Genomic DNA, 26240 nt, shown 5'->3' on the forward strand with positions numbered 1-26240 from the left:
GTGAAAGTAACCGAAATTTTACCTATACACGGTCGCACAAGGTTTTACCAAGAGACATGAAAATCCCTTAAAAATTCTCAGGATTCTACGACATTTCAACGTTATTATTACACCCCTAAGGTAAAAAAAAAAAAAAAAAAAAAAAACAAAAAAAAACAAGTCTAAAATAGCGGAAGCCGTGAGCTCAGCAGGTTGCGTGTACGGTCAGTAATATTCCACCATAAAACCGACCGATCACGGGATATTACATCCAACACGTTATGTTTCCGCGAAATAAGGTGTTCCAGGTATGTACATAGGTATACCCATATATATACACGGATCCACGCAGGTATATAGAAACCTCAGCCTCGTGGACGACGCGTTCGTGTAGTGTGGTTTGAAAAAAAAAAAACAAAAATGCTGCGACAACGAAAAAAATAAACTAACCCCCATTTCTCCTTCCCCGACAAAAATTGCCGATAAGGGGGGGGGGGGGGGGGGGGGGAGACTCGTGTGACGCGCTGAAGAGTAGATGATTTTTAGGAATTTTTCTTTTTTTTTTTTTTAAGAAGAAGAAAAAGAAGAAGAAACCGTACAATTTGATTTTTTTATATTACCGATGAATCCCTACAACGGACGCTAGACTTACACGCCAAAATCATCGCGCGAACGTTTTCGCGTCAATAAATCAATTTCTAATTACCGATGATGAAATATTTTCGATCGAAAAAAAAAAAAAAAAAAATGCTCGAATTTCTTCGCTCAACCCAACTATTTTTTCGATCATGGAGAACAATATTGGTCAAAGTGACCCTGTCCAATTTTTGATGCGATATCGTTTCAAATGTACCTACGAAGCCGATGTATGTACCTGAAAAAATTCAGTGTTATACTTTCACTGTCTCTTAGAATATAATATAGCGCGGTTCAGAAGTATAAACATATCAGTCATAAATATCTGAGAAAAAAATTTTGGACGAAGAGAAATTATCTCAACAATTACCGTTATAGAAGAAAAAGATACGGGTCTCACAATCGGATTAACCCGGTACGTTCTCGAACGGTTAAACTTACAATGACATAACCTAAAAAAAAATAAAAATTTTCGAAAGGATCAATTGTACATAAAATTTTTCCACAAATCGTCATCCTTTTTGTCACGACACACGCGTCTTTCCCCTTCGTTGAAAAAAAAAAAAAAAAAACGATCTCTTCGGGCGGTTTCTGCGGGTGCAGCAAACAGCAGCAGCAGCAGCAGCAGCAACAAGCAGAGGCAGCTTAAAACATCTAGAACAGAATCGGCAAAGCGATCGTGTAATTGCTTACCCCCCCCCCCCCCCCCTTGTAAAACCTCCTATTATCTTGATCGTTGAACGCGCGGAGAGCGAGAGCGAGCGACAGAGAGAAAGAGAGAGAGAAAGAGTGTAAGCATAAATAATCCTCCGGCCGCCTACATGCGACTGAAAACGACGAGACGCGACGCGGATCGCCGCTGCACGACCGTTCGCTTCGCTCTCGAAGCTATATGAGCCAGTCGCGAGCTCGGCGCATGCGCGTCCCCCCTCCACCTCGACCGCCACGCGACCCACTCCCCACTCCGATCTCGCGCGTGTGTCGCGCCCGTTGCCCCCCCCCCCCCCCCCCCACTCGATCCCCACGACTGCGGCCGGGCGGCAGCGCGGAGGTGGGAGGGGGGGCGGTTGACTGGGTCGTCTGGGGGGGGGCTCGCTCGGCGAACGTCAGTCTCGTACCTGCGGTGCAACGCGACGTACGTACGTCGAGAGAAAGGTGCATCGCGGCGCGCGTATAATTTCAAGCGTAACGCGAATGCGTGCGGACGGAGAAGTAGACAATCAGGAGTAAGTTGGGTGATAATTCGTCGTGTTGTTGCGCGATCGTGTTTAATTATCGTTACAGTTTCGAATGTTTTTCTGACCATTTGGCGGTAGTTGGTGGCGGTGGTGGGGGGGGGCAGGAATCGTTATTTTTTGCTGTTTTCTTAAAACCACACGAAGTACGTGTAGAAACAAACAGAGCAGCCAAGTGATGACTGTGACGTGACGAGTGCGTGTTGTTCAAAATTGTCTTCACCTGCATCTGCACGGATTACTAACGATTACGCACCGCATGAAGATATTGTGCAACTGTGTGTGATGTTGTTGATATTTCAAGCTAAGTGCGATTCGTCTACGGGACAGAGGGTAGCGGTCGTTCTGCTCCCATGACTCGCGTTCGACGTTCGATATTCGAATTTTTCTGCTTACCTTTATAGGCCGGAAGAGTTGAGAGCTGACGCTTTCGGACTCGAGCCGGCTTTGTCGTCTTCGATATGAGCAACGGGGAATCCTTTTTCACCTTCAACAACGTCGACGACGACGACGAGATTTTAACTAGCGAATCATCATCGACGACCGTTCATCGCCCGGGGCTTTTCTAACGCCGGCTTTTTTTTACTCCATGCACCGTCCAATCATCCCCACTCTTAGAGAATTCATCGGATTGATCGATCGGCAGCTGTTTCGGTTATTTCGATTCTTTTTTCATCGTCGCAACACAGTTTTGATGCAGAGTTATTCTTGTGTTCATTCGTGTTCATTCGATACATAGCGGTGTGTTTGATCATAGTGTGTTCTTTCTTCGGTACTATTTTTTTTCCTCTTCATCGTCGTAAAATTTATATATATATATATATACATCTCCGGTGAAATTCATCGTTTATGCAGCACAAGTGATGAAAATAAAAATAATAATAGTGATAAGAACAAGAAGAAGTTGGCTACGGATTTGATTAATTACGCAAAGACGAAACGGAAAAACAAACGAAACACTAATGATATCCCGCGAATGGGAGGGTACAGCGAAGAAGAACGTTCTGTTAAGTAAAATATACAAGTTCTTGAGAAGGAAAAGTCGGTGTGTGTTTTGCCTTGACGATATTCGCTTCTATTCGCTGTAATTATCGTTGTTAATTCGATATTATACCTATTGTGTTTCATCTTCGTTAAATCTGTAGATTGAATTTTATCATTATCGTATTTGATATTATCATTATTACTATAACCTGTTGCTAAACAACGACAAAATAGATAAACGGAACGGATTAACCTATATAGGCAGATTGTTTCGATCAGTCCGTCCCCGACCAACTTCGGCGATACAGTGTGAAATACGAAACAGAAACGAAGCGAAGAAACTCCCTGCGGAATTATTGGGAGTTGTGTGTCTGTGTGTGTTTTTTTTTCTTTTCTTTTACTTCCTTTCTTTCTTTCGTGTTTTCGCCGAGTGACGGTGTTTTTCGCGTGTGAACGTTGAAATTCGAAACGCGCGCGTTTGAATTCGAGCTGAGTGAAGTTGGCCGATTGTTTCGATGAACGGAAAACAATCGTTGCGGTGAATAAAGAAATAAAATAAAACGCCTTTATTAATACACGACTCGCGGATTGATGCGATAAAAATTCAATTTCGAAGTAAAAGATTGAAAAAAAAAAGAATAACAAAAAAAAGTGAACCTCGCAAAAAAGATGAGAAACGATCGTTGTTGCCATTGCGCGATAAACGACAACGACAATGCCGCAACGGTTTCGGTGGTGATTCTGTGAGTGTTGTTCCGAAGATTCAACAAACCGCGCTACCTGCAATCTTCTTTCTGTTTTGGATTGGTGGTGATTTCGTGATATTCGAGAGTGGGTTTTTTTTCTTTCTCTCGCACCCTCGGTGTCTTTGAATGAACGAAGTGAATATGTCGCTAATCGCAGCGCGACCCGTTCAAGTTATCGAGAATCGGAGAAAGAGGACGACGACAACGACGGCGTTTCATCCTGCACGGAGAAACCAGAGGCAAGTTGTCAATTAGCGCATTTACATTTATTTATTCTCGTACAATGTGAAGTTCGTCGACGTTTTCGTTCCACCTTCGATTCTCAACGATTATTTGCCCTTTGCTTAATATCGATCCCTAGGGATTTCCTTTTTTTCTATCTTGTTTTTTTTTTCCCCACCCGCCACCGTTTTTCTGCTGTTATTGTCACTAGAGGTCTGCGGAAATCCCCGAAGTTGATTTAATCCTTCTGGCTTTGCCTCGCATTCGGCGGCGGTGCGTGATTTATTGTAGTGGAGAATTTTGTGATGGTATTCTCGTGTAGTGTAGCGAATCCGAATGTAATCGCGATACTTTTTCAAAATGAAATTAATGAAATTTTTTAGGTTAATGTAACGACTCGAGCAATTGACTACACTTCGATCGTTTTAAACTTGCGAAGTAGTCATTATTTTTCTTACAATTTTAAGTTGGGTCGACGTTACGAACTTCAATTACCGTGTTCGGATTTTTGTGGCAAAAAAAAAAATCCCTAGAAATCTTTTTTCTCGCGTTATGTAAATTTCGTGCCCCAAGAATTTTTTTTCCCCCAATGATTGCCGACGGCTCGATGTTTCTCCCTGAAACAAGCCAAAATTCTTTAGACCAGGACGATGAATAGTTGAAAGAGGTTTCTACTATACGCGGATTATAGATACTAGGGTGGTTTTTTTTATTCAACTTTTTTTTTTTCTTTTTTTCTTTATCCCTTCTTTACGTACCCCTCGAAAGTTAGTTTTCAGCCTCAAACGAAGTCTCGTGAAAACGGAACTCGATTCCTAAATTGTAAAACTTGACTCATCCGGTTTGAATTTTTCAAACACTCGAACCGAAATATCTCGTAAAGTATACAAGTTGGAAAGTTATTTTTGAGTTTCATTTTCGTATCGTTCGTATCGAATACAAGATGAACATTTGCGTATATGGCAGTCTTGACTTTTTAGTTTTATAGAAAATTCGATTATCTGCAAAATGATACCAAAAACAGCTTTCCAATTTGCATAGTTTTTGATATATTTCGGTCAGTGTGTTCGAAGAATTCAAACCGGATGAGTCTTCTTTTAGAATCTTAGTTCCGGTTCACTAGGCTTCGTTTGAGGATAAAAACTTCGAAGGGTACGTAAGGAGAAAGAAAAAGTTTTTAAAAGAAACCACCATTACATACAGATACATATGTACACATACATTAAATGCCAATTTTTACATTTTTGTTTTGATTTCCTCGTATCGTGTGAAATTATTCTCCTCTCACATTTCGGTCTCTTCGAAGATAGTTTCAAGTTCTACTTTTTGATACTCGAGTCACGGTTGATGTCGTCGCCGGAATTATCTTTTCTTCACTAATGGTACATACATTGTTTCCATATAGTTTTTTTTTTTTACCCCTCGACTTTGTTGTACGTAATATCAGAGCTTGGTACAGTTGCCAATTAATTACGTTGTATCTTTGATTTGAAAATTGGCAAAAGTCTCGACTCTTCGTTCTTTCGAGACCAACTATCGCGATAAAAAAAACTGACGAAAATGAGTTTTAGGATATTAAGTGAATGAATCTGTAAAAAAAAAAAAGCGCAAAACACAGAAGATGAGGTTGGTGTTGTTCATCGTCATCATCGTCGTCATCATCGTCATCCTGAATTGTATACCTGAAATATGAATTTCTGAACAAATCTTCCATCGACAAAGCAATTGAAATGAAAATTCGTTGAAACAATCAGACTCGTCAAACGATATAATTGATCTTCATAGACTGTGTGAGAGATGAAAAAACCTGATGCGGTAGTAATGAATTGTAAAATTAAAAAAAAAATTAACATCATTCCACGGTAGGTTTTTCACACGTGTTACAATCGAGGGAGGATAAGTGAAGAATATACCGCGTTAAATAAGACGACTAAATCGAATAACTAAACGATGATAATGTAGGTCAGGTCAGGTTGGCCGAGGGGTCGATAACGCGAGTTTGTTACACGGAACGTAAATTCCACTAACGGGCATCTCGTCTCTTAAACTGTATCAATGGTACGCTGCTGCTGCATTTATTTATTGAATAAAAAATGCTTGTACAAATTAATATCGTACATACACGCGGTATAAAGTTTGAATTATTAGAAAATATGTTTCGGTTGTTTTTTTTTTTTTAAAGCTCCTTTGGTTATTGTTTTCAAGACTAACCGTTGAAATAAAATTTGTCATAATTTTCACATTATATTTATTTATTGACATTTAAACAAACTTTGTCGATATTTTCGAGACGAAATAGTAAATAACCGCCCGACGTAGGAACGTGTGTGAAAAAAAAATAAAAATAAAAAAATAAACAGTGTAGACACGATATTTTAAAAAGCACTAAACCGATCCTGCTCAAATTTTTACAGCATCCTTGTTATACCTGTTTTTCTTTTACGAGCTAAACAAATGGAAAAAGTGACGGAAACTTGAAAACTTTTTCGTAAAACGAAAACTACCGAAGCGTTTTTTTTTTTTTTTTTTGTTTTTTTTTTTGTTTTTTTAAACACACCTTCCTATCAGGCGATATACGTTAGGTTAAATTAACTATTTCGTTTCTGAAAAATGCACAAAGTTTGTTCGAATGTCAATATATATATATATATATATGTAATGTGAAAATGATGAGAAACTTGGTTTCAATGGTTCGTTTAAAAAAAAAAAAAAAAAATATCCAAACAACGTATGAGAAACGGTATTTACGCTAGACGAGCCCATCAATGCATTTTGAAGAGAGAAAAACCGAGAAAGAGAAAGAAAGGAGGTAGCGAGATATGGATAGAGGGAATCGAAGAAGTGAATTATAGACGGAGATGAGGTGATGCAGGTGATTTAATTACAATTAAATCCAACGACGGTTAGCCGAGGGTTCAAGTTGGGGTTAGGTATCTACTTGACGAACCGGAATGCAATTCCTTTCTCATTGTCAAGAGTTTCTCTCCTTAAACGACAAAAATCTCTCTCTCCCTCTCTCTCTCTCTTCGGCAACTTTTATTTATTAAAAATAGAAATAGAAAGATACAAGCCGGTGAAAGAAGACTTTCACGTGTCTGTTGTATTCGTTGATTTGGGGAAAAAACAACTAAAAAAAAAAGAGACCCCAAACTTTTTTCAATTATTTTTCATTTCGCTCGCACCAACAACCCTGATTCAAGCACGCAGACTTCAAAATTGTACGTTAAATTATTAAAGCGATGTTGAATAAACGATACACCGACGGTCAAAAAGTCGAATAAATCAACCGATCGAACGGTTCGAATCATTTTCGATCATGGTGTAAATTATTTATACATAAATTGTGTGTCTAACGATCGATTATGCCCGATAGATAGGAACGGCGATATATTTTATTCGTCGGTCCGCTTCGAATCGCAGCGATACGTAATAAAAATACATTGTTAAAATTATTTTTGTACGGAAACGTATTCGATGTTTTATTCGGTTACGTAACAGTGAATTCACCGTGTATACGTTCGCTGTTTATTCAATTTACAAAACAATACATTAAATTTACCAACACAATATTGTAAATTCAAATTACTCTATTGCAGTTTCTCTTACAATCTTTCGCTCAAATCGATCATTTTTATTCGCATCAAACGAAATTTGTCAATTTTCAATGGTAAGTAAATGTGTAGTAAATTCACGAATCATTTCCAACAGTGCGGATGACGAGTAATTTTGTAAAGCATATTAATAATAATAATAATAACAACAACAACAACAATAAAAGGAAAATAGATAAATAAAAAGAAACCGCGTAAGACGTTGTTGTCTTTGTTTTTTTTTCTTTTTTTTTTCTCCAGTTCATTGAAACGCAAAAATGAAATGAGCTTCTTGAAACTTGAGTGCGGAATCATTGTTTCAACGTCGATGATTCGTAAATTGCGCACGCACTTTAAACCTGTTGATATGGCAGTGTCGTGAAGTAAATTTTTTTTTTTTTATCCATGATTACAATTTTATTTACGTTATTATACAATGACATAAAAATCGAATATCCAAATAGAAGAAAAGAAATTAAAAATTGGAAATAAATCTGACGAACGATTGCGCTTATTTATTTGTTTATTCACTTACTTATTTATTTATTTATTTATTTTTTCTTGCCGCTACCGCGAGACGAGGATGAAACACGCGCAACGACGCGATACGACGGAACGTAATTAGCTTTGAAATTCCTTAAAAGTAATCGGTTATTTCCAGTTGAAATTCTATTGTTTGAAATACCTTGTCTTTTTTTTTTTTTTTCTCTCTTCCTCTTCTTCGTTTCAATTCTCAACCTCAGGGGTTAGGTAAAAAAACAAGGTACAGTTTTAATTGAATTCCAGACGATTGGCATCGACTAATACGACTTACACGGGTTTGTCTCGACCTTATTTTACAATTTTCTTTTTTATCGACGGATCCTTGAAAACAGAACAACGGACATTCGTCACGTTCGAATCGGCGATCATGCATTGATCGATGAATCTTCTCCTCGCGTGTGTGTGTGTGTATATGTTATACATAATTTACGTGTAACAAGTGTGTAAGATGGTATTGGATACCCATCCCAGTTTTACCCCATCGGCTTCTTTTCGTCTACTCTCTTTGTTCGCCCACCCACCTTCCCCCCCTCAACGACTCTTTCCAATCGTTTTTCATTCTGAAATATCGGATCGTCAGTCAGTCAGTCAGACAGGCATCAGTGACGCGTGTCGGGTTGCATACCACGCGTAGCAGGCGTAAATGGTCCGTGACGTATACGTACTACTGTACATATACATGTATTATATGTACGATATTGACGTGCAGGATGCGTACATTATGACGCAAGAAGATAAGGTTGACGGGGGTGTCTGAAACCGATGGTCGGTATTTTTTATTTTTTATTTTTTATTTTTCCTTGCCTCAACTCGCGGTGAAGTGAAATTCTAATTATCAGCTACGCTTTAACGCGACGCGCGGCTTATATTTTGGTTTGTAAAATTACTAGCGTCAGAGTATGTGTGTATATTATATACTAGGGTGGTCCTTGTTTAGGGTGTTGACGAATTTTCACCGCCCCATCACCGAAATCAATTTCAAATCATTTGAAAAGAGTCGCCAAATTTTTTCAGATTCTCACAGCAAGTCTGAGATAGCCCGGATTGTGATCGAAGTTTCTTATGGAAATGACGTGAGAAAAACTTTTTTTCGCACTATATATTTTATCGTGAAAGTAATAATGTTCCAAAAACAATCTGCAACTGCGAGGTTTCAGCCGGCGTTGGCGACGCTGTATGAAAAAAAAATACACATCATCGTACGAGGCAATCTAGACGAATTGCACTTCCTCTGAATAAAAAAAAAAAGTCGGGTTTCGAGGTTGTGCAATTCGTCTAGATTGCCTCGTACGACGATGTCTATTTTTTCCCAGACAGTAGCACTAATTCTCACCAAATCCTCGCGGTTACAGATTATTTGGAACATTATCACTCTTGCAATAAAATATATACGGAGAGAAAAAGTTTTACCCATGTTAATTTCCACAAGAAACTTCGATCACAATGCGGACCATCTTAGATTCGATGTAAAAGTCTGAAAAAATTAGGCGATTGTTTTCGAATTATTTGAAGTTGATTTTGGGGATGGTCTGCCAAAAATTCGTCAACACCCTGAATAAGGACCATATATATATATATATATATATCAATTGTCAGACCCAGGTTGAGTTGGCGTGGAATGCACCATACATATAAACGTAGGCATAGGTACGTTATAATCGCGTGGTATGATGAGATGATGTTGTTGTCGTCGTTGTTGTTGTTGTTGTTGTTGTTGTTGTTGTTGTTGTTGTTGTTGTTGTTGTTGTTGTTGTTGTTGTTGTTGTTGTTGTTGTTGTTGTTGTTTTACCTCGTTGTACCGAGAAGTCGATGCTGTTCATGTTAGATAACTGCCGCAGGGTTATTAGCCTTTAGGTCCGCTGTTGTTGCTGATTATATAGATGCTCCTGCAACGTCCTCGATGTCGTCGTCCTAGACTGAACGTCGACGATCGCGATTAACGTCGTCCTCGTCGTCGTTGCGTTGCGTTGGTACAAGAGCAGTCATTAATACTGTAAAAGTGCTGTTTCTTTCTTTCTTTCTTCTGTGATATCAAGATCGGCGGTCGCGCATCCCGTAAAGTTGGTTAAAAATTTGAAAAAAAAAAAAAAATAACGTGACCGACGCACTATTTTATTACCATGAACGGAAGCTTTTGATCTACACGGCGAAAATATTATATATATATATATATATATTGTAAAGATCTGTTACTATTTTCTGATAAATTCACTATTGCAAAAGTTATTTGAAAGACGTTAAGTAACTTTTGAAAGTGTAGATTTATGGTGGAATGGTGTAAGAGAACTTTTTTCAAGAGCTCTCTGTTATCTAAAAAAGTATTTCGGTGAATTTTCTTTGCGACGCTTCGTTAGCTAGTTATAAAAATGAGAAGTAGCAAAAATCATTTTTTCGATATTATTGTTATGGAATATAGAAAAGTGCGATGCGCAAACTCTTAATGTGTTGGTATTAGGGGGTGAAATTTTAACAGGCTTATTTTTATACCTAAATGGAACCTTTAAGACTTGTTTGGAGGATTAAAGTTGGGTAGAAAAAATCGTGTAAGAATTACGCATGAATTGTATACGGGTTATACGGATGTGGGCTTCAAGTTAACGTTTATACGATATTTAGTCGAAGCGAATCCATATCAGTAGTGTGGATTTGTTATTTTGGAAAAGCGGTAATTTTTTTGATACAATAACAAAAAAAATTAGGCGAATTTTGTTTGACGATATTTATTGATTGCGGTTATTTTATGAATGAATGTGGAAAGTTTAGTCAAATACTTTATATACCGGGACAATCTCTTGAAACTTGAAAATCAACCGCGCATGCGCGAAATAATTAAATCTCATTGGTCGGCGAAATCTTCACGCAGCGATATTCTTGTCTGCGACGCAGGCCGGCCAACTTACGCAAAATGTGTACGTTTGAATTCTCAAAGAGCATAAGCATTAAATTCCGACCGTTCGTTGAAGAATCAACTTTCCGACCCAGTAACAAATGCCTCAAAACCTTTCCGAGTCACCACCTCTCAATCATTTAAGATTCTAACCTCGAAAATTTGCATCAACTACATCGCGAATGTTTCTAGCTACTATAACAAATGAAATTTTTCTCAGTAAATTTTTTCGCAGAAATTATGTACCAGGGAGTAAGGATTTTGATTTCACTCCTTTTGGTTAAAATTTTTTTCCCCACGACACTTATCGTTGCCGGTACTTATCGGAACGTAAATTTTCACGCTGATACTTTCCACGTTCCAGAGTGAAATTTACTTGCCAGTTTGCACGTTAATGTACTCGGCGCAAAATTTTCGCACAAGAGATGCTTTTGGAAGGATTGATCGTACGCTGTACCGTAATAACAATTCCGCTGCGGGTTAGGTCAGGTTCGAAGTAAATCGGCCCTGAATTCACCCCTCGAATCTTTTGGTACGTTTTTTTTTTATTTTTTTTTATTCTCTCTCCCAATACACGTCACAACGTCATGTACGACCAGCACGATTTACGTGCCGCGACACGCTACGTGCGGCATATTTATGTACGTGTATAGGTAAAAAATACACAGGCGTGCGTAACTTGCGCGTATAAACGCATAAGGAGCATAAACTGCGACGCGGCGTCGAGGGACCCGAACGAAACTCGTGTACGTACTTGTGTGTATGCTTGTTTGGATAAATAATGTGTCTATCGGGGCGCCGGGCCGGTGAATTTGATTTGATTCACCGAGCGAATGGCTGAGCAGCGTTCCGCGGCATCTATACGAGGCCAAGAAACCGACCGAGTAGAAGGACGGAGAAAGAGAGAAGGAGATGAGAGAGAGAGAGAGAGAGAGAGAGAGAGAGGGAGGGAGGGAGAGGAAGGTGGATGCCTCTGTGTCGGAACAAAAGAGGGACGCGACGTACCCGACGACTACGTTACGACCGACGTCGACGTCGGCGTCGCGGCGCTTTCGCGGTGCCGTCGTTTCTCCCCCCCTTGCTGCTGGTGCTGCTTGCTTGCTTGCTCGCTTCGTCCGGGGGTTCGCGCCCCCTATCGATTCCCGGAAAGTAAATAAAATTTCGCCCCTCGTTTCTGTTACCTCGCGAACCAACCTTCCTTCACTGAGCGAGCTACCCGGCGAGTGAGTGAACTTAAACCGAGAGAGATGGACTGATAGATGGAGGGATTTGGTTTTCTTTTTTTCTTTTCTTTTCTTTTCTTTTTTTTTTTCAACAGTAATTAATTAGAAAAATATTTTATTGTTAGTCATATGGAAAGTTATTTTAATTACAGTAACTGGGAATTTATTGCGGTAGATGAAAATTTATTGTAAGTTGTGGTAACTGGGAAATCATTTTAATTGTAGTAACTGGGAAATTGTTGCAGTAAGTGGAAAGTTGCTGCAAGTTGAAGTAACTGGGAAATCAGTGTAATTTTACTAACGTTAGAAGTTAGTGCAGTAAGTGGAAAGTTATTGTAACTTGTAATAACTGGAAAATCATTTTAATTGTAGTAACTGGGAAATTGTTGCGGTAAGTGGAAAGTTGCTGCAAGTTGAAGTAACTGGGAAATCAGTGTAATTTTACTAACGTTAGAAGTTAGTGCAGTAAGTGGAAAGTTATTGTAACTTGTAATAACTGGAAAATCATTTTAATTGTAGTAACTGGGAAATTAGTTTAATTGTAGTAACTGGGAAATTGTTGCAGTAAGTGGAAAGTTGCTGCAAGTTGAAGTAACTGGGAAATCAGTGTAATTTTACTAACGTTAGAAGTTAGTGCAGTAAGTGGAAAGTTATTGTAACTTGTAATAACTGGAAAATCATTTTAATTGTAGTAACTGGGAAATTAGTTTAATTGTAGTAACTGGGAAATTGTTGCAGTAAGTGGAAAGTTGCTGCAAGTTGAAGTAACTGGGAAATCAGTGTAATTTTACTAACGTTAGAAGTTAGTGCAGTAAGTGGAAAGTTATTGTAACTTGTAATAACTGGAAAATCATTTTAATTGTAGTAACTGGGAAATTGTTGCGGTAAGTGGAAAGTTGCTGCAAGTTGAAGTAACTGGGAAATCAGTGTAATTTTACTAACGTTAGAAGTTAGTGCAGTAAATGAAAATTTATTGTAATTTGCAGTAACTGGAAAATCATTTTAATTGTAGTAACTGAGAAATCATTGTAATTGTGGTAACGTGAAAAGTTATTGCAATAAGTGGAATGTGATATATTATTTAAACGCGATTACGTTTCATAGTATGTATGACTCACCCTGCATTTTTTTTTTTTTTTTCTAACTCCACCACTTCACGGATGTACACGTTACCTACTTGATCTCTAAGCTTTTAATATCGCTAAAAGCGGTCGTTGGTTGTACGTGTATAGAACGTTTCACGACAAAACGAACGACGTTCAACCCTGACGACGATAACCTCTCGCATCTGTTTCCCATTTTTATTTCACATATCGTTTTTCTCCGACTCCGGAAAGGCGATCGCAATTCTTCAAATCGCTTTTCGTAATCGTCTCTTTTTATTCAATCCCCTTCAATGGGGATATAACGCAACAGAGGAGAAAATTATAAATAATTTCCTCGTATTTTAATCGCACAGATTTTATCGCGTGTCGTGACACGAATCGGGTCGAATAAACATTCGTTGCTAGTTTGAAATATGGAAGAATAAAAGATTCGAAAATAAAATGAAAAGCAAAATGAATGAGAATTGAAATTGAATCGAGTAAAATTACATTTTTTAATCAGGAGCGTTATTACGGTATACGGTGTAACTAATTTCTTACTTCTGAGGATTCTGCTTCTTTTTCCTTTTCTTCTAATTTTTCATTTTCTTCATTTTCAGCATATATATGTATGTATATATATATACGCATAACTTAATATATCCAAGCGGTAAATGCGACGCAACGATTATCCGACAGTTAGAGATAATCTCTTGCAATATATCAAAGTCGGCAAGCCGCGTCGTTGAAGAAGGCTGTCGCACTTTGAAACTAATTGCAACACCTCGATGCGAAGCGAGTCTCTCGAGCCAAGGATTAGGAAAATTAGGTGAAACGAGGAGGTGAGAGATGAAAGTTTAGGGTAATCGAAAGAGGGAAAAAGTTTACATGCATCAAGTTATAATCCCTGATACATGAAACAAGAGCATGTAAAACTTTCCCCGGAAAATCATCTCCTCTTATTTTCTTGCCCTCCTTTCTATTTATTTTACTTTTCTTTTCTTTTCTGCAAATCCAACGACTTACGTTACCTTCCTATTTTCACTTTCCTCTTCTCCCTTTACTTGTTTATATTTATTGCACACAGACTACGAAGTTTGACAATCGATTTACCACGCGGTGAAGATAATCAAACTTGCCATCCGCACTGATAGTAATTTCACAACAGCAACAACAATTTACACATGTTTGTAACGACAAAAATAATACGAAAATATTGACTTATATGTCATAGAAAATATAACCGACGACGTTCGTAAAAATGAATGACTATGAATGTAGAATTCAAGCGTACATGGTACTGTGAGTACTTGATATTTTAAAGAGGTGAAAAATATTTGTTGGATAAAAGTTCTGCGACAGGGGACAAGAAAAAAAAAAAAAAAATTACGAAAATGGAAATTTAACGAACAACGCGTTTCGGGGGAAGAGAAAAAGCCTCTTGGATAAAGGGATTCCTTTTTTGCTTCCTTATACCTTTCTATATATATATATATATATATATATATATATATATATATATATATATATATATATATATATATATATATATATATGTAGTCGGCGAGGAATTGGAGGCATTAAAACACAACCCAGAAGGTGAAATTTGGTCAGTCCTTCCGCCTTCTTTTCTTCCCCACATGCTGCGCATGCATGCGCCACACACAACCCGCGAAACTTGATTTATTTTGATGTTTCTCCCCCCCCCCCCCTCCCCCTCCCGCCCTTCTTCTACTCCTTTCTTGCTCGTACCTTCATACATACCTTATGGATCGCCGGTTTAGGGTCTTAGACGGCGTTGGTTATGTAGGTTGTTGTTTTGCAGGGATCAAAAATAAATTATACGTATATATTTATGTATATATGTATGTATACGAGGGGCCGATAACTCAAGGAAGTGTTGAAAAATTTATAAGCTTTCTTGACGGAATTGCGTATGAAAGTAAATCGGATGAGAGTGAAATAATGGTTGAAAAAACGAGATTGATATCGTTGAAATTCACACGATGAGATGGAAATGAGTGGAAATCGCGTGAAATCAATGTTAACGAATCGGCACCGTTCATCATTCGATTTATTTTCAAGTGAAATGAGGGTTAAGGTCATGTGGTATTCCTACCCTTACCGACCGAGCAAAATCGCAATTTTTTTCTTCCTGTATTAAATAAACATACGAACGGAAGGGATTGAAATTTCAACGGTGCATCGCTCTTTTGTAACGGAGTTTGGAAAAGTTATTCATATCTTTTTTCGTTCGTTTGTTTATTTAATATAAGAAGAATAAGTTTGAGTTTGCTCGATCGGTAAAGGTAGAAGTACTACACGACCTTAAGTCTGCAGCTCGGAACGTCGTTATATTTTCAAGAATTTGAATGTTGCTGTTTTTTTTTTTTTTTCCATGAAAATGCATCGTTCAAGTAACGTTACCAACTCCAACCTCGTTCTGGAAAGAAAAAGAAACGAAAAAACCGGAAAAATAAATAAAACAACGAGAATGGCACCTAATTGATCATGTGTTTTAAGGGATGATACCTGCCGCACACTTTTTTTTTCTCTCCATTCTTTAAAAGCCGAATCAGGGGTGGCAAAATAGGGGAACTCTTCCTTTTTTTTTTTTTCCTTTTTTTGTTCAACTCTGTTCCTTTGAAAATATATGTACTTTTTTTTTCATCGTTCCTCTTCAACCCGACAGAACGACCAGTGATTTATCAAGATTTCCGTTCCTGTTTTCTCTCTCTCTCTCTCTCTCTCACTCCATCCCTTTCTTCTTTCTCGTTCCACACATCTGTATACATATTCACCATTTACGCCATACCCTCCCTACTTTCCGTTGACCCCTGCCACTCGATTTTCCACCCCTTTTCACAGTTTTTTTCGCTTCCTAATTTTCGCCTGCTTGGTATTTTCCTTCCCTCTTTTTTTTTTTTTATTTTTTATTTTATTCCGTTCATCCCTTTTTTTCATCAACCGGCTCTCTCTCTCTCTCCCCCTCCCCCCCCCCCCCCCCCCCCCCCCCACACACACCCTCTCTTTTCGTATTCCCGTCGGATTCGCCGGGTTCTCGTCCATTCGCGGTTGCGGCGGAAGGGTCGTTACGTTGCGTTGCGTGTGTTGCTGCTGCTGCTGCTGCTGCTGCTGCCGGTCTGCGCGTAAGGGTGGGTGAGAAAAACCGGGGATTTGGTGAAATGGAACGGGGATATATGCAGCCGGGGTTGGTCGTGCCGGAATATTATATTTCATTTCTTTCGTTTGAGGCGGTGAGGAATAAAAGGCGGGGGCCTGAGAATAGAAGAGAAGAGGAACACCGAATTAGAGCGCGAGGCGTGGTGGATGATAGTAGAGAAAAAAAAAAACAAAAACGTTCCATTCATTCGCTTCGAAATTACTACGGGCAAAAAAGAAAAAACGAAAACAAAAAAAAAAAAAAACCACGAACAATTCCAGTTCTTATTTTTTTCCCTCTCTTCTTTTCGTTCGGGCGAGAAAAAAAAAACAAAACGAAAAAAAACAAAAAAAAAAGGACGAATCAAAGAAGGAACGCGAGAGAAATGTAACGACCCCGTTTTTTTGTGTCACTCGCTTTTTTATTACACACCCCGTTCAGTTTCAAATCCTAAAATCTTACCGCGTTATTCATTGTCAGTTTTATTTTTGTATCTGTATGATCTATTGTGTTTCTTCTGTTTTATATTTTATTTTTTTTTTTTTCTACGTTCATTGTACTCGAGTGCGTCAATTTTGATTTTTTTTTTTTCTTCCCGTTCCGCGGCTTTGTTTCTTTTTTTTATTTTTTTTTCACTTGCCTCCCGTACGGCTCAACAGAATCGAAATCTTGGCCCGTGTTAGATTATAGCTGGTGCCGACAATTCGGAAAAATTTATCAACAATTGACTCAAGTGAGTTTGACAATTGAAAGCAACAGAAGAAGAAATAAAATCAGGCTTGATTCGCGTTGCTTTTTTTTTTCATCATCTAATTTTCTTTCACCTATTATTATTACTTCCAATAATGGTAGGAATACTTTTTTCTACAACATTTTTATACATCAGCACACGCAGAATTATGATATTGAAGAACAGATAGAACCTTTTAAGTCGGAAGGATATCGTTGATGTTATTGTTTAAATCGCATCGTCGAAAATAGACTATACTATGAATTGTATATAACATTTATCGCATCATCGGATGATAATAATATAGGTGCATGAATGTCACGTAACGTTCACGTGTCGTACAAACTCTCGCTATGGTATATTACTAGATGCAATACGAATCGGTACAAGTATGAGAAACAATTTCGGGGTTAAAGTTGTGGCTCTTCGGTATAAGCTCCAATCCTGCACCCACAAACACACGCATGCTTCAATTCCGTTTTCACGACCCTGCGAATTGCCAGCACTGTTACAATATATATATATATTATACATACATATATAAATACATATATTGTAATATGATGTATATATGTATATTACGAACGGATTGAGCGTAGCTCGAATCCCGAAACGTGGATATTTACGAGGCGTTCGGATTCGTTGTGGGGGGCATAAAAAAAAAAAAAAAAAAAAGAAATGATACGGAAACATACCGTAAAAATATCGATCTTCATTCAAATTCAAAATCGACGTTTTTATTTCAGTCGCAATAAAAAAAAAAAAAAGAAAGAAAGAAAGAAAAAAAAACACTCGCGATTCTCGTGTATCGGGAATTATATTTGTATACCGCGGATAATGTGAAATCGTTGTGTTTTAACTCATTGGGAAATTGGAATTACCTAGGTGGAAAAAAAAAAAAAAAACACGAAAAGAAAAAGTAAAAACAACAGCGACAACAACAGCGACAAACATTTCGTGCGCCGCGGCGAAAATGTCTGCTAAAACAAAAAAAAAAAAAAAAAATGTGTACCGTTTTTCGTAACTTTCGTGCAAATGTTGGTAGAATTTGCACGAAATCGCATAATCGGAATGTTATATTTTATTTACTCGTACGCACGTGTAATGTTTCACGTATAACAACTGCGTAGGGATTAAAAATTAAAACAAAAAAAAAAAAAAATAATAAAACAAATAGTAACTCAATTATTTACACTCGCGTGAATTGCGTTTAAAAAATTTTTGCGCACAATCTTGACAAATTCGTCCAACGGACGAAAAATTTTCTCGGGTCATTTAATTTAAACATTCGGAGAATGTGAGATGTCCTTTTTTTCTCACGTTTTCTGTTTTTCTCATACCCTTTTGTTTTTATTTTCTTACCTTCTCCACCATCTTTTGTAGGCGTTTGTAAATTTTTTTTTTTCAATCAATTTTAACAGCGACAAATTTTAGTTCGCAGTGATCGTCATATTATTATGCACGCTTCCTTTTATCTTAGATTTCTAATTCTTTTTCTGGTTTTGTATACACACGGCACATTTGCAATGGTTTTGTAACAGATAAAATAATGGTATTGTAAAGAATCTTTTTTCTTTTTTATTTATTTTTTTTTGGCACACCCTTGACTCGCGCGCATTTTTATACACTTATCAACGTTCGTTTGTAGGATTTGGTTGATTTTTGACGCCGCGTGAAAACAAAAAAGGAAAGAAAAAAAAGAGGAAAAAGGCGGACCATCTCGTAGTCTCTTGAACTTGAGAGAGTTTTTTTTTTAAAACCTTCGAGGGTGGCGCCCGCGCCATCAGCGCGACGACCCCTCCAAACTTCTCTCATCATACTTCTTTTTTCATCCTTCACCTTCGCGCGTTTATATCCGCGAACCCCCATCGACCCGTTCTGTTTACCGAAACGCGCCAAGCGATTTGCATATTGAAAGCGCTAATAATCGGTCGGATTATCTAGTTACTTTACGCTCGCGAATACGAATCAGCAGCCAATTTGCATCCCGCAGCTAATTTTCCTCTTCACGGACATGCGATTCTTTGATTTTCATCCTTGTTTACTTCTTTCTATGTTTTCTTTTCTTTTTCTTTTTTTTTTCAAATTTTTTTTTACGCCCTTTTCTTTTGTGCAATTTATTTTTCTCGTTGTACTTTCTTTTCTTTGAAATGATTCGTGGTTTTTTTTTTTTTTTTTTTTTTTTCCGCAACCGATGGACCCAAACGGCGATCATTGCCAAAAGTGTAGTGAACGCTCTTTTTTTTTTCGTTTTTCAAGTTACCGAACTTCCAACAAGACTCGGCAACGGTGGGCTGAAAATTTTCTGCTCAAAGTTTCTTGAGCATAATTTTTATTTTTTTTCTTTTCTTTTTTTTTTTTCTCCACCGCGTGTAACAACACCTCTGACGTAATTCTCGTTGGAAGGAATTTTCGATGACATATTTTTTTAGTAATTTGGAAAACGAAAAACTCGGTGGTCACAGAAATTTCACCGGAATTTCCCCTTAATGACGATTTAATTAACAATTTTTCAGACATATATATGAGTGTGTATTTGTTGGAGAAAATAAGTAAATAACGAGCGAATCTTTATTCTTTTTTTTTTTTTTTTTTTCAAGTATACCTATTGCTATATTTACCTATTCTCATTCACTGCAAGTTCACGTTTCACTGTTCGTTAGTTTCCTTTTCATTTATTACACTTGACGGAAGTCGGCACTTGTTGGAGGGGAAATGACGAGTTAATTCCACATCCCACAATTAATTTTACAACTCTCGCCGGACATTCTCAGCGACAATTTTATCACGCATTCTTTCCGTTTGTCATTCTGTTTCTTTATCTTCTTCGAAACAGTTTCCTTCGATCAAATCTTGTTACAAACTATCGCATTGACGATGTCAAATATTAAGCAACCTTCGTTTGAGAATATTTTTCCCTTTCGCGGTTAATAATTATTCAGAATGTGTAAAAAAAAAAAAAAAAAAAATTTCTCATTATTATAGAAATTAATAATTAATTCCACAAATAGAGAAAATAAAATTATGTTCAACGCTGTTCATCCGCGATATGATTTAAAAATCGATTTAGATTCTTAAGACGAGGATGACATTTTAATAACAATAAAACCGTAGCTATGAGGTGTGTGAAAAAATAAAAAAAAAAACAGGCATTTGACATAATTCGAATACATTTATCTAGCTGTCGTATGACGACCACTATATGCGTAAAAATGTATCTCTTCTCTTGGGAATGGGGGGGGGAAAGGTGTTCAATTTCAAGGAATTTCTAGAATAACATACAAATAGAATTGAACAACGGTTACGTGGAGAGAAGAAGAAGATCTGTTTTATCGAATAAAATTTGATACAATTTATCGTCAAACGATATTACAGTTTTCTCTTCGGGTTTAAAGTTATATATATATATATACGTATACGTATAACATATAGATATAAAATATACTTGAACATCGTTTAGAATAACATTATTGAAAATACTATCTATGTAAGGTTCTGCTCATTGTCAGTTTCGAATTTTATTATTTTTTCCGTAATGAAGGTTGAACGGTTATTTTATTACATCTCACAACCTTGACAACATTTTATATTGTTTTTTTTTTTATTCACCACTGTTCGTTTTAACTTGGTGTATGAATTGCGTAGCGATGGGCTGCTTGTGATAAATAATCACTTGTTGAAGTATTTTTTTCTTGCTTTCTTTTTACATCGATTTCATCGCTCGTCAAATCAAATTACAGTTTCTCCCGCAGATCATTTATTATCGATTCACCGTTGGGGTGAAAACTGATTTTTTATTTTTTTTTTTGGTATCTTTTAATACTCGTAATTTCAAATGTCTTTGAATCTTCTTCGCGTATATAAAATATCTTGTGAAAATATTTTTCCATAAGTTTATAAATAAAATTCTGCATTTCACGGAAGAATGTAATAGAAAATTATGAAAGTTTCGAGTTTATAATGTGTAAAGGAGAAAAATCGTGACAAATACGATTACTCTTTGTTTCATTTCGTTTGGGAAAAATTTCTGTAAATCTTGGAAACACAAAAGCTAGTTTAAACAAACTGGCAGTAAAAGCTACGTTACACGTGAATTGTAAAATAGTCGTTTTAATTTCAGTACGGAAACGTACAACCTACATAAATTCACGCGTGGTACAAACGTGGTAGGCAAAATTGTCATTTTAAGACGAACATTAATTTCCATCAAACTTCTCAGAGGTCACAAGGAAGGGAGGTTAATCTTGAAATTTGTAGAGATAATTATCTTCGCCGTCGGTGGTGGTGGTGGTGGTGGGTGGTTAAGATTTTGACATTTCTGTGACAGGGAAGCAAAGGTATGAATTCTCAATGCGCACATACACGAAAAGGTGACTACCTAACACACGGACACACGTACGTCGCAAATTCGCAATCCGAGTTCGGGGGCAGGGGAGGACGAAGCAAAGTTTCTATCCAGAAGCGTCTTGCCGCTCTCAATCCCGTCACCTCCTCCCCTCTTCTCCTCGCATCTCCTTTGCCGTCGTAATTAAATGTCTAATTGGCTCGACCTTGAGGTAGTAGGATTCTCCGCGTGCCTTCTGCCAGGCACTCACCGTTTCATCCACCCTTGAGTATTCATCCCCTTTCTCTTATCTACCCTCTCCTTACGATAAATCTTCGAAAATTCTGACGCATAGAATTTTAACCCATCCCCCGTACGTTCGGTTAGATTTAACGACGTTATTAAATTTTAATTTTCATTCGGGGTTAACGTGTTTCGTCGGTTATTTCAGATCGGAAGATTGCCGTATTCGGCACGCGGATTCTACGCTTAAAATTGATTAGAAACTTCCTTTACACGAATATCGAGAGACGTACCGTTAGAGAGTTATCGAAGCTTCGAATTGGACCAATCGTGGCCTCGCTCCTCTAGCAGACGACCCGTGAGGCGGGGCGCGCGACGCTCTTTTGTCCAACTTCACGTCGTTCCGCGGTTCTTCAACTTAAAAGCTCTCCAACTCGAAAACTATCCATCCTACGATTTCCGCGCAAAGAACATTTATCCTTGATTTTTTGCAAGGAATCTTGTCGCACTCGCCGTTGAATCATTTATCCCAATAATATTTGACCGCGGCCCGCTACGCTAAACTTGACCCACTTTCATTTTTCTTTACCAAAAGCATCGCTTCCACTCTAATCTTTAAATCGTGCGGCTGGTACCTGATTCCGTGTTCCGGAAATGAGGGTCGCTTACATCCGGAAATCACACAACGTGTATACATATATATACACGTACATATATACCACGCACGTATGAGGAAAAAATCATTCGGAACGTAACGAGTTCATTTAAATACAGGAAATACCATTTTTCGAGCAGCAATTTAAACCTCAGATTAAATCAAATTAGATCAGGTTGGGTTGGGTTTAACTCGAATCAGGTTATCTCAGGTCATGGGGCAAGGTTATCTACAATTAAATTGATACAGGTTAGGTCAATGGTCCGAATTGAAATCAACAAACGACACGGAGTATCGGTTTACGAATTGAATTGGCAGCCGGGACGGTGAATTAGCAAGCAACACCGACTACTTTCCGTCATTCCCGTCTTACCTGACGAAGAAGGTTAGGTTCTTTCAAGACGGCTGACTGGTAAGGGGAGGAGGGGTGGCGGTGTTGGTGGTGGTGGTGGTGGTGGTGGTGGTGGTGGTGGTGGTGGTGGTGGTGGTGGTGGTGGTGGTGGTGGTGGTGGTGGTGGGGTACAGGATACTTGTATAACAGTCCCATACTACAGAGGAATTACAAATGAAGGAGGAAAGGTCGGGGAAGATGAATGACGTCGGAAGACGCTCGGAGAGAAAGAGTGAGAAGGAGTGTGAGAGAGAGGGATAGAGAGAGAGTAGCTTTGGGGGGGGGGGCTTAATATGACCCAGCGGTCGCATATTTCTGGTGACAGGCCTCGTTGGGAAAATGCTTGGCGGTGGACGGCAATAGGCTAAGAGTTACGGGCCCACCATCCCCCAAAACCGCCGCAAGAAGTCGTCCGTTTCACTTGCCTCATGCTACCACTCAAGAGGACGAAAACCTTGGGGAGTCTTCCTCCTTTTCCTTCCCATCTCTACCTACCCTAACTCCCTTACCAACTTACACCGCTACGCGTTTCTATCTGTTGACGACGCTGGAAAAGTTTGCGAAAAAAATTTTTCTGATTCGATTTTTACTTGGAAAACATTTCAAACGGACATGGTCTTCTTCCTTTTCTGGCAAACATCTTGTCATTTCTTCGATACGCTTTTTTTTTTGGGTAACGTTTAAATCATAATGTTAAGACTCCGGTTGATTTTTGAAAATTGCATCTCACGATTTTTTCATTATTGATTCAATCTCATAAAATGCAACGCTCACCCCTTTTACAGAATCTTTCTTTTGAGCCAAACAAACTTTTTACGGTGGTTCAACGGTTGAAAATCGGAAACTTCTTCCTTTTTTTTTTTTTTTTTCCAACACTTCTTCAACACTCCAACGTATACGTATATACAATTTTTCCCACGGTGGTGATAAAAATCAAACATTTCACTCATATCGATCATCATCGTGACTCCGAAACGCGACAGCAAGAAAAAGAAGATAGAGAGAGAGAGAAGGAGTAACGAGAGAGAGAAAGAGAGAGAGAGAGAGAGAGAGAGAGAGAGAGAGAGAGAGAGAGAGAGAGAGAGAGAGAGAGAGGCGGCGCCCGCGACGTAAACCCCAAAGGAAATTTGAAATTCCAGCTAACCAAATATTGACGTGACTAAATTTTTTTTTTTTTTTTTACCACTCTCTCCTCTTTTTACTCTTCCCCCTCCCCCACCCCCTTTCTTTCCTTTCACCTCTTCTTGCCACCCTCCGTCTTCTCTTTTACACTCAAATCGTGACAGTCTCCTCTCTTTTCACTTCTCTTACTTCTCTTTCATTGAGGCAATACATATATATATATATATATATATATTCTCTTTTTCCCCTTTATTCTCGGCTTTCCTTCCGGCACTAACGTCGCGCCACGCATAAATTCATCCCGTTTTTTTTTTTTTTTTTTTTCTCTAGTTTTTTTTTTCTCGAGATGTCTCTATATACACTATGCACACATTATACGTAACGTAACTCGGCATTGGGTATATATTTATATACGATGCCTACTTTACGTATTACACGCCCTTCCCCCCTTGCCCCTTTGAAATCGTACCCTCGAAAACGCCCCCCCCCCCCCCCCCCCCGGCGACGACGTGACATAAATTAAATATGCGGTCTGTATGTATAATTTTTTTATCATGCGTACAACGCGTATCTATATATGTATATATGTGCATACAATATTATACCTTACACCCTTTATATACGCACGATATTTCATATATATATATATATATTCCTGTAACAAAGATGACTCGACATCGAAACTATACGCACGGATCTATCGCAAGGCGGTGTGTATACGTTACAACACCTGTTTTTACATTTTTCCGTTGCATCGCATTCAGCGTCGTTCGATGCCCGACGAACAACAAAAAAAAAAAAAAAATTAAAAACAAAAAATGCACCTGTGTGGTAACGTATACAACCTGTAGGTATAAAATGGTTGTCACAGCGACAGGTTTCAATAGTCAGCTTTACGAATAGTTTTTCATTCTTTAGTTATTTTTTTTTTTCTTTCCTCTTCTTTTCTTTTCTTTTTTTTTTTTTTTTTTATTCACATGCCGCGGGTAACTTTATGACAAAAATTGAACGCGCGCGGATATTTTGTGTACCGAGGGTATTACATGTGGGAAGGAATTATCGATACGAATCCGACCAACGTTTGATCCTCATCGTTTCTGATTTTGTTTGAAAAAATTTTCTACGATTTTCCTAACTCTGAAACAGTACTCTGAATATTTTCAAGATTTTGATGTTTTTTTTTTTTTTTTCGAGCGATCAATTATTTAATCAAATGTTTAAAGTGATTTTGAAAAAGGACCCTTTTTTTTAAAATTCTCAGAAATCGTATTTTCCAACTTCCAAAGATTTCAAGACGACCGAGTTCGCGATGGATTTGATTTTTTTTTTCTTCTCATTTATTTTTCAGCATCCTCAAAATCAAATCAGTCAAAACTTTTATCCTTCACTTTCATCATTTTTACACCGGTTCCATTATACACCAATTTTCGTCTATTTTATCAACACATTCAACTTTCTTTTTTTTTTTCTCTCTTTCTTCATATTAACTTGAATTTTTGGTCACATTTTCACAACGATTTTCATCATTCAGTTGAAGTTCGAATTTTCGTATTACTTACAACTGACATCCGTGTTTTTTTTTGTTCACTTATATATGTATATATATTGAAAATTGAAGCAAACTCTGGAAAAATGAAACGGTAAAAAAACAAAAAAAAAAAAAAATAAATAGTTCAAATCCGTTAAAAGATCGGCAATTTTGTTTTCTCTCGTCAAGATGCCGCATGAGAATCATCGGGCTTGAGATTATGCCTTAATTTGAAACGAAAAGTTAAGCCGCTGCCTTTGAGCTTCGATGATAAAATTACCTTGTATCTGTAGTCGGAGTTATCAGCGATTAGCGTCCGGTACGTAGATTGACTGTGCGTTATACCTATATATACACACATATATATTATATATGGGAAAACGAGGCCTTGACCTCGTGCCTGCGGGTGAAAATTTATACCCTAGTTGGTACTTTTCGAGCATCGCCCCCCAAAGCCCCCACGCCACCCTTCGCGGCACCCCCGTCATTGATTTTAGCCAGACTAAAGCTAACGCGACCCGCGACGCTTGCAACCCTCAGCCGCCTTTTCACTATTGCAGGGGTAGGTATGGATTTGGTGTGTATATATGTATGTATATGTAGCGTCACGGGTATTAACCCTGACGATCTCGGTAATTTGACCCATATATATGTATATATATATATATATACACATGTATATTCTTTTCATTTCTTTTTGCGTCACTGACATCCGCCAACTTGGATTTGTTTTTTCTCGCAGTCACCAAGAATCGTTTTTTCCTTTTTTCTTTTTTCTTTTTCTTTATCTTCTCACTCCGCGGTACGTGTATTTTTGTCCGATTCTTCGGGGTTGAAGTTTTTCCGAGCCAAATCTTCTTCTATTTTTGTTTTTTCTTCTTCTTCCTCTGAAAAAAAAAAAAAAAATGGTTTGAAAGAAATTTCTAGATTTCGAATTTTACAAAGATACGGTAT

At 37.9% G+C, this 26240-nt stretch overlaps 1 protein-coding gene across 1 annotated transcript in view; it reads left to right on the plus strand.

The window, feature by feature from the left end:
- The first annotated feature begins 1758 nt into the window (after window positions 1–1758).
- Window positions 1759–26240, plus strand: part of LOC124222849 (irregular chiasm C-roughest protein) — an 89762-nt gene continuing 65280 nt past the window's right edge. The window contains exon 1 of the mRNA XM_046634229.2: window positions 1759–3819. Within this exon, the coding sequence (XP_046490185.1) occupies window positions 3707–3819 (113 nt within the window). The 5' untranslated portion in view covers window positions 1759–3706. The remainder of the gene's footprint in view (window positions 3820–26240) is intronic.

This window comes from Neodiprion pinetum, chromosome 7 (genome assembly GCF_021155775.2).
Source record: "Neodiprion pinetum isolate iyNeoPine1 chromosome 7, iyNeoPine1.2, whole genome shotgun sequence".
NCBI lineage: Eukaryota > Metazoa > Arthropoda > Insecta > Hymenoptera > Diprionidae > Neodiprion > Neodiprion pinetum.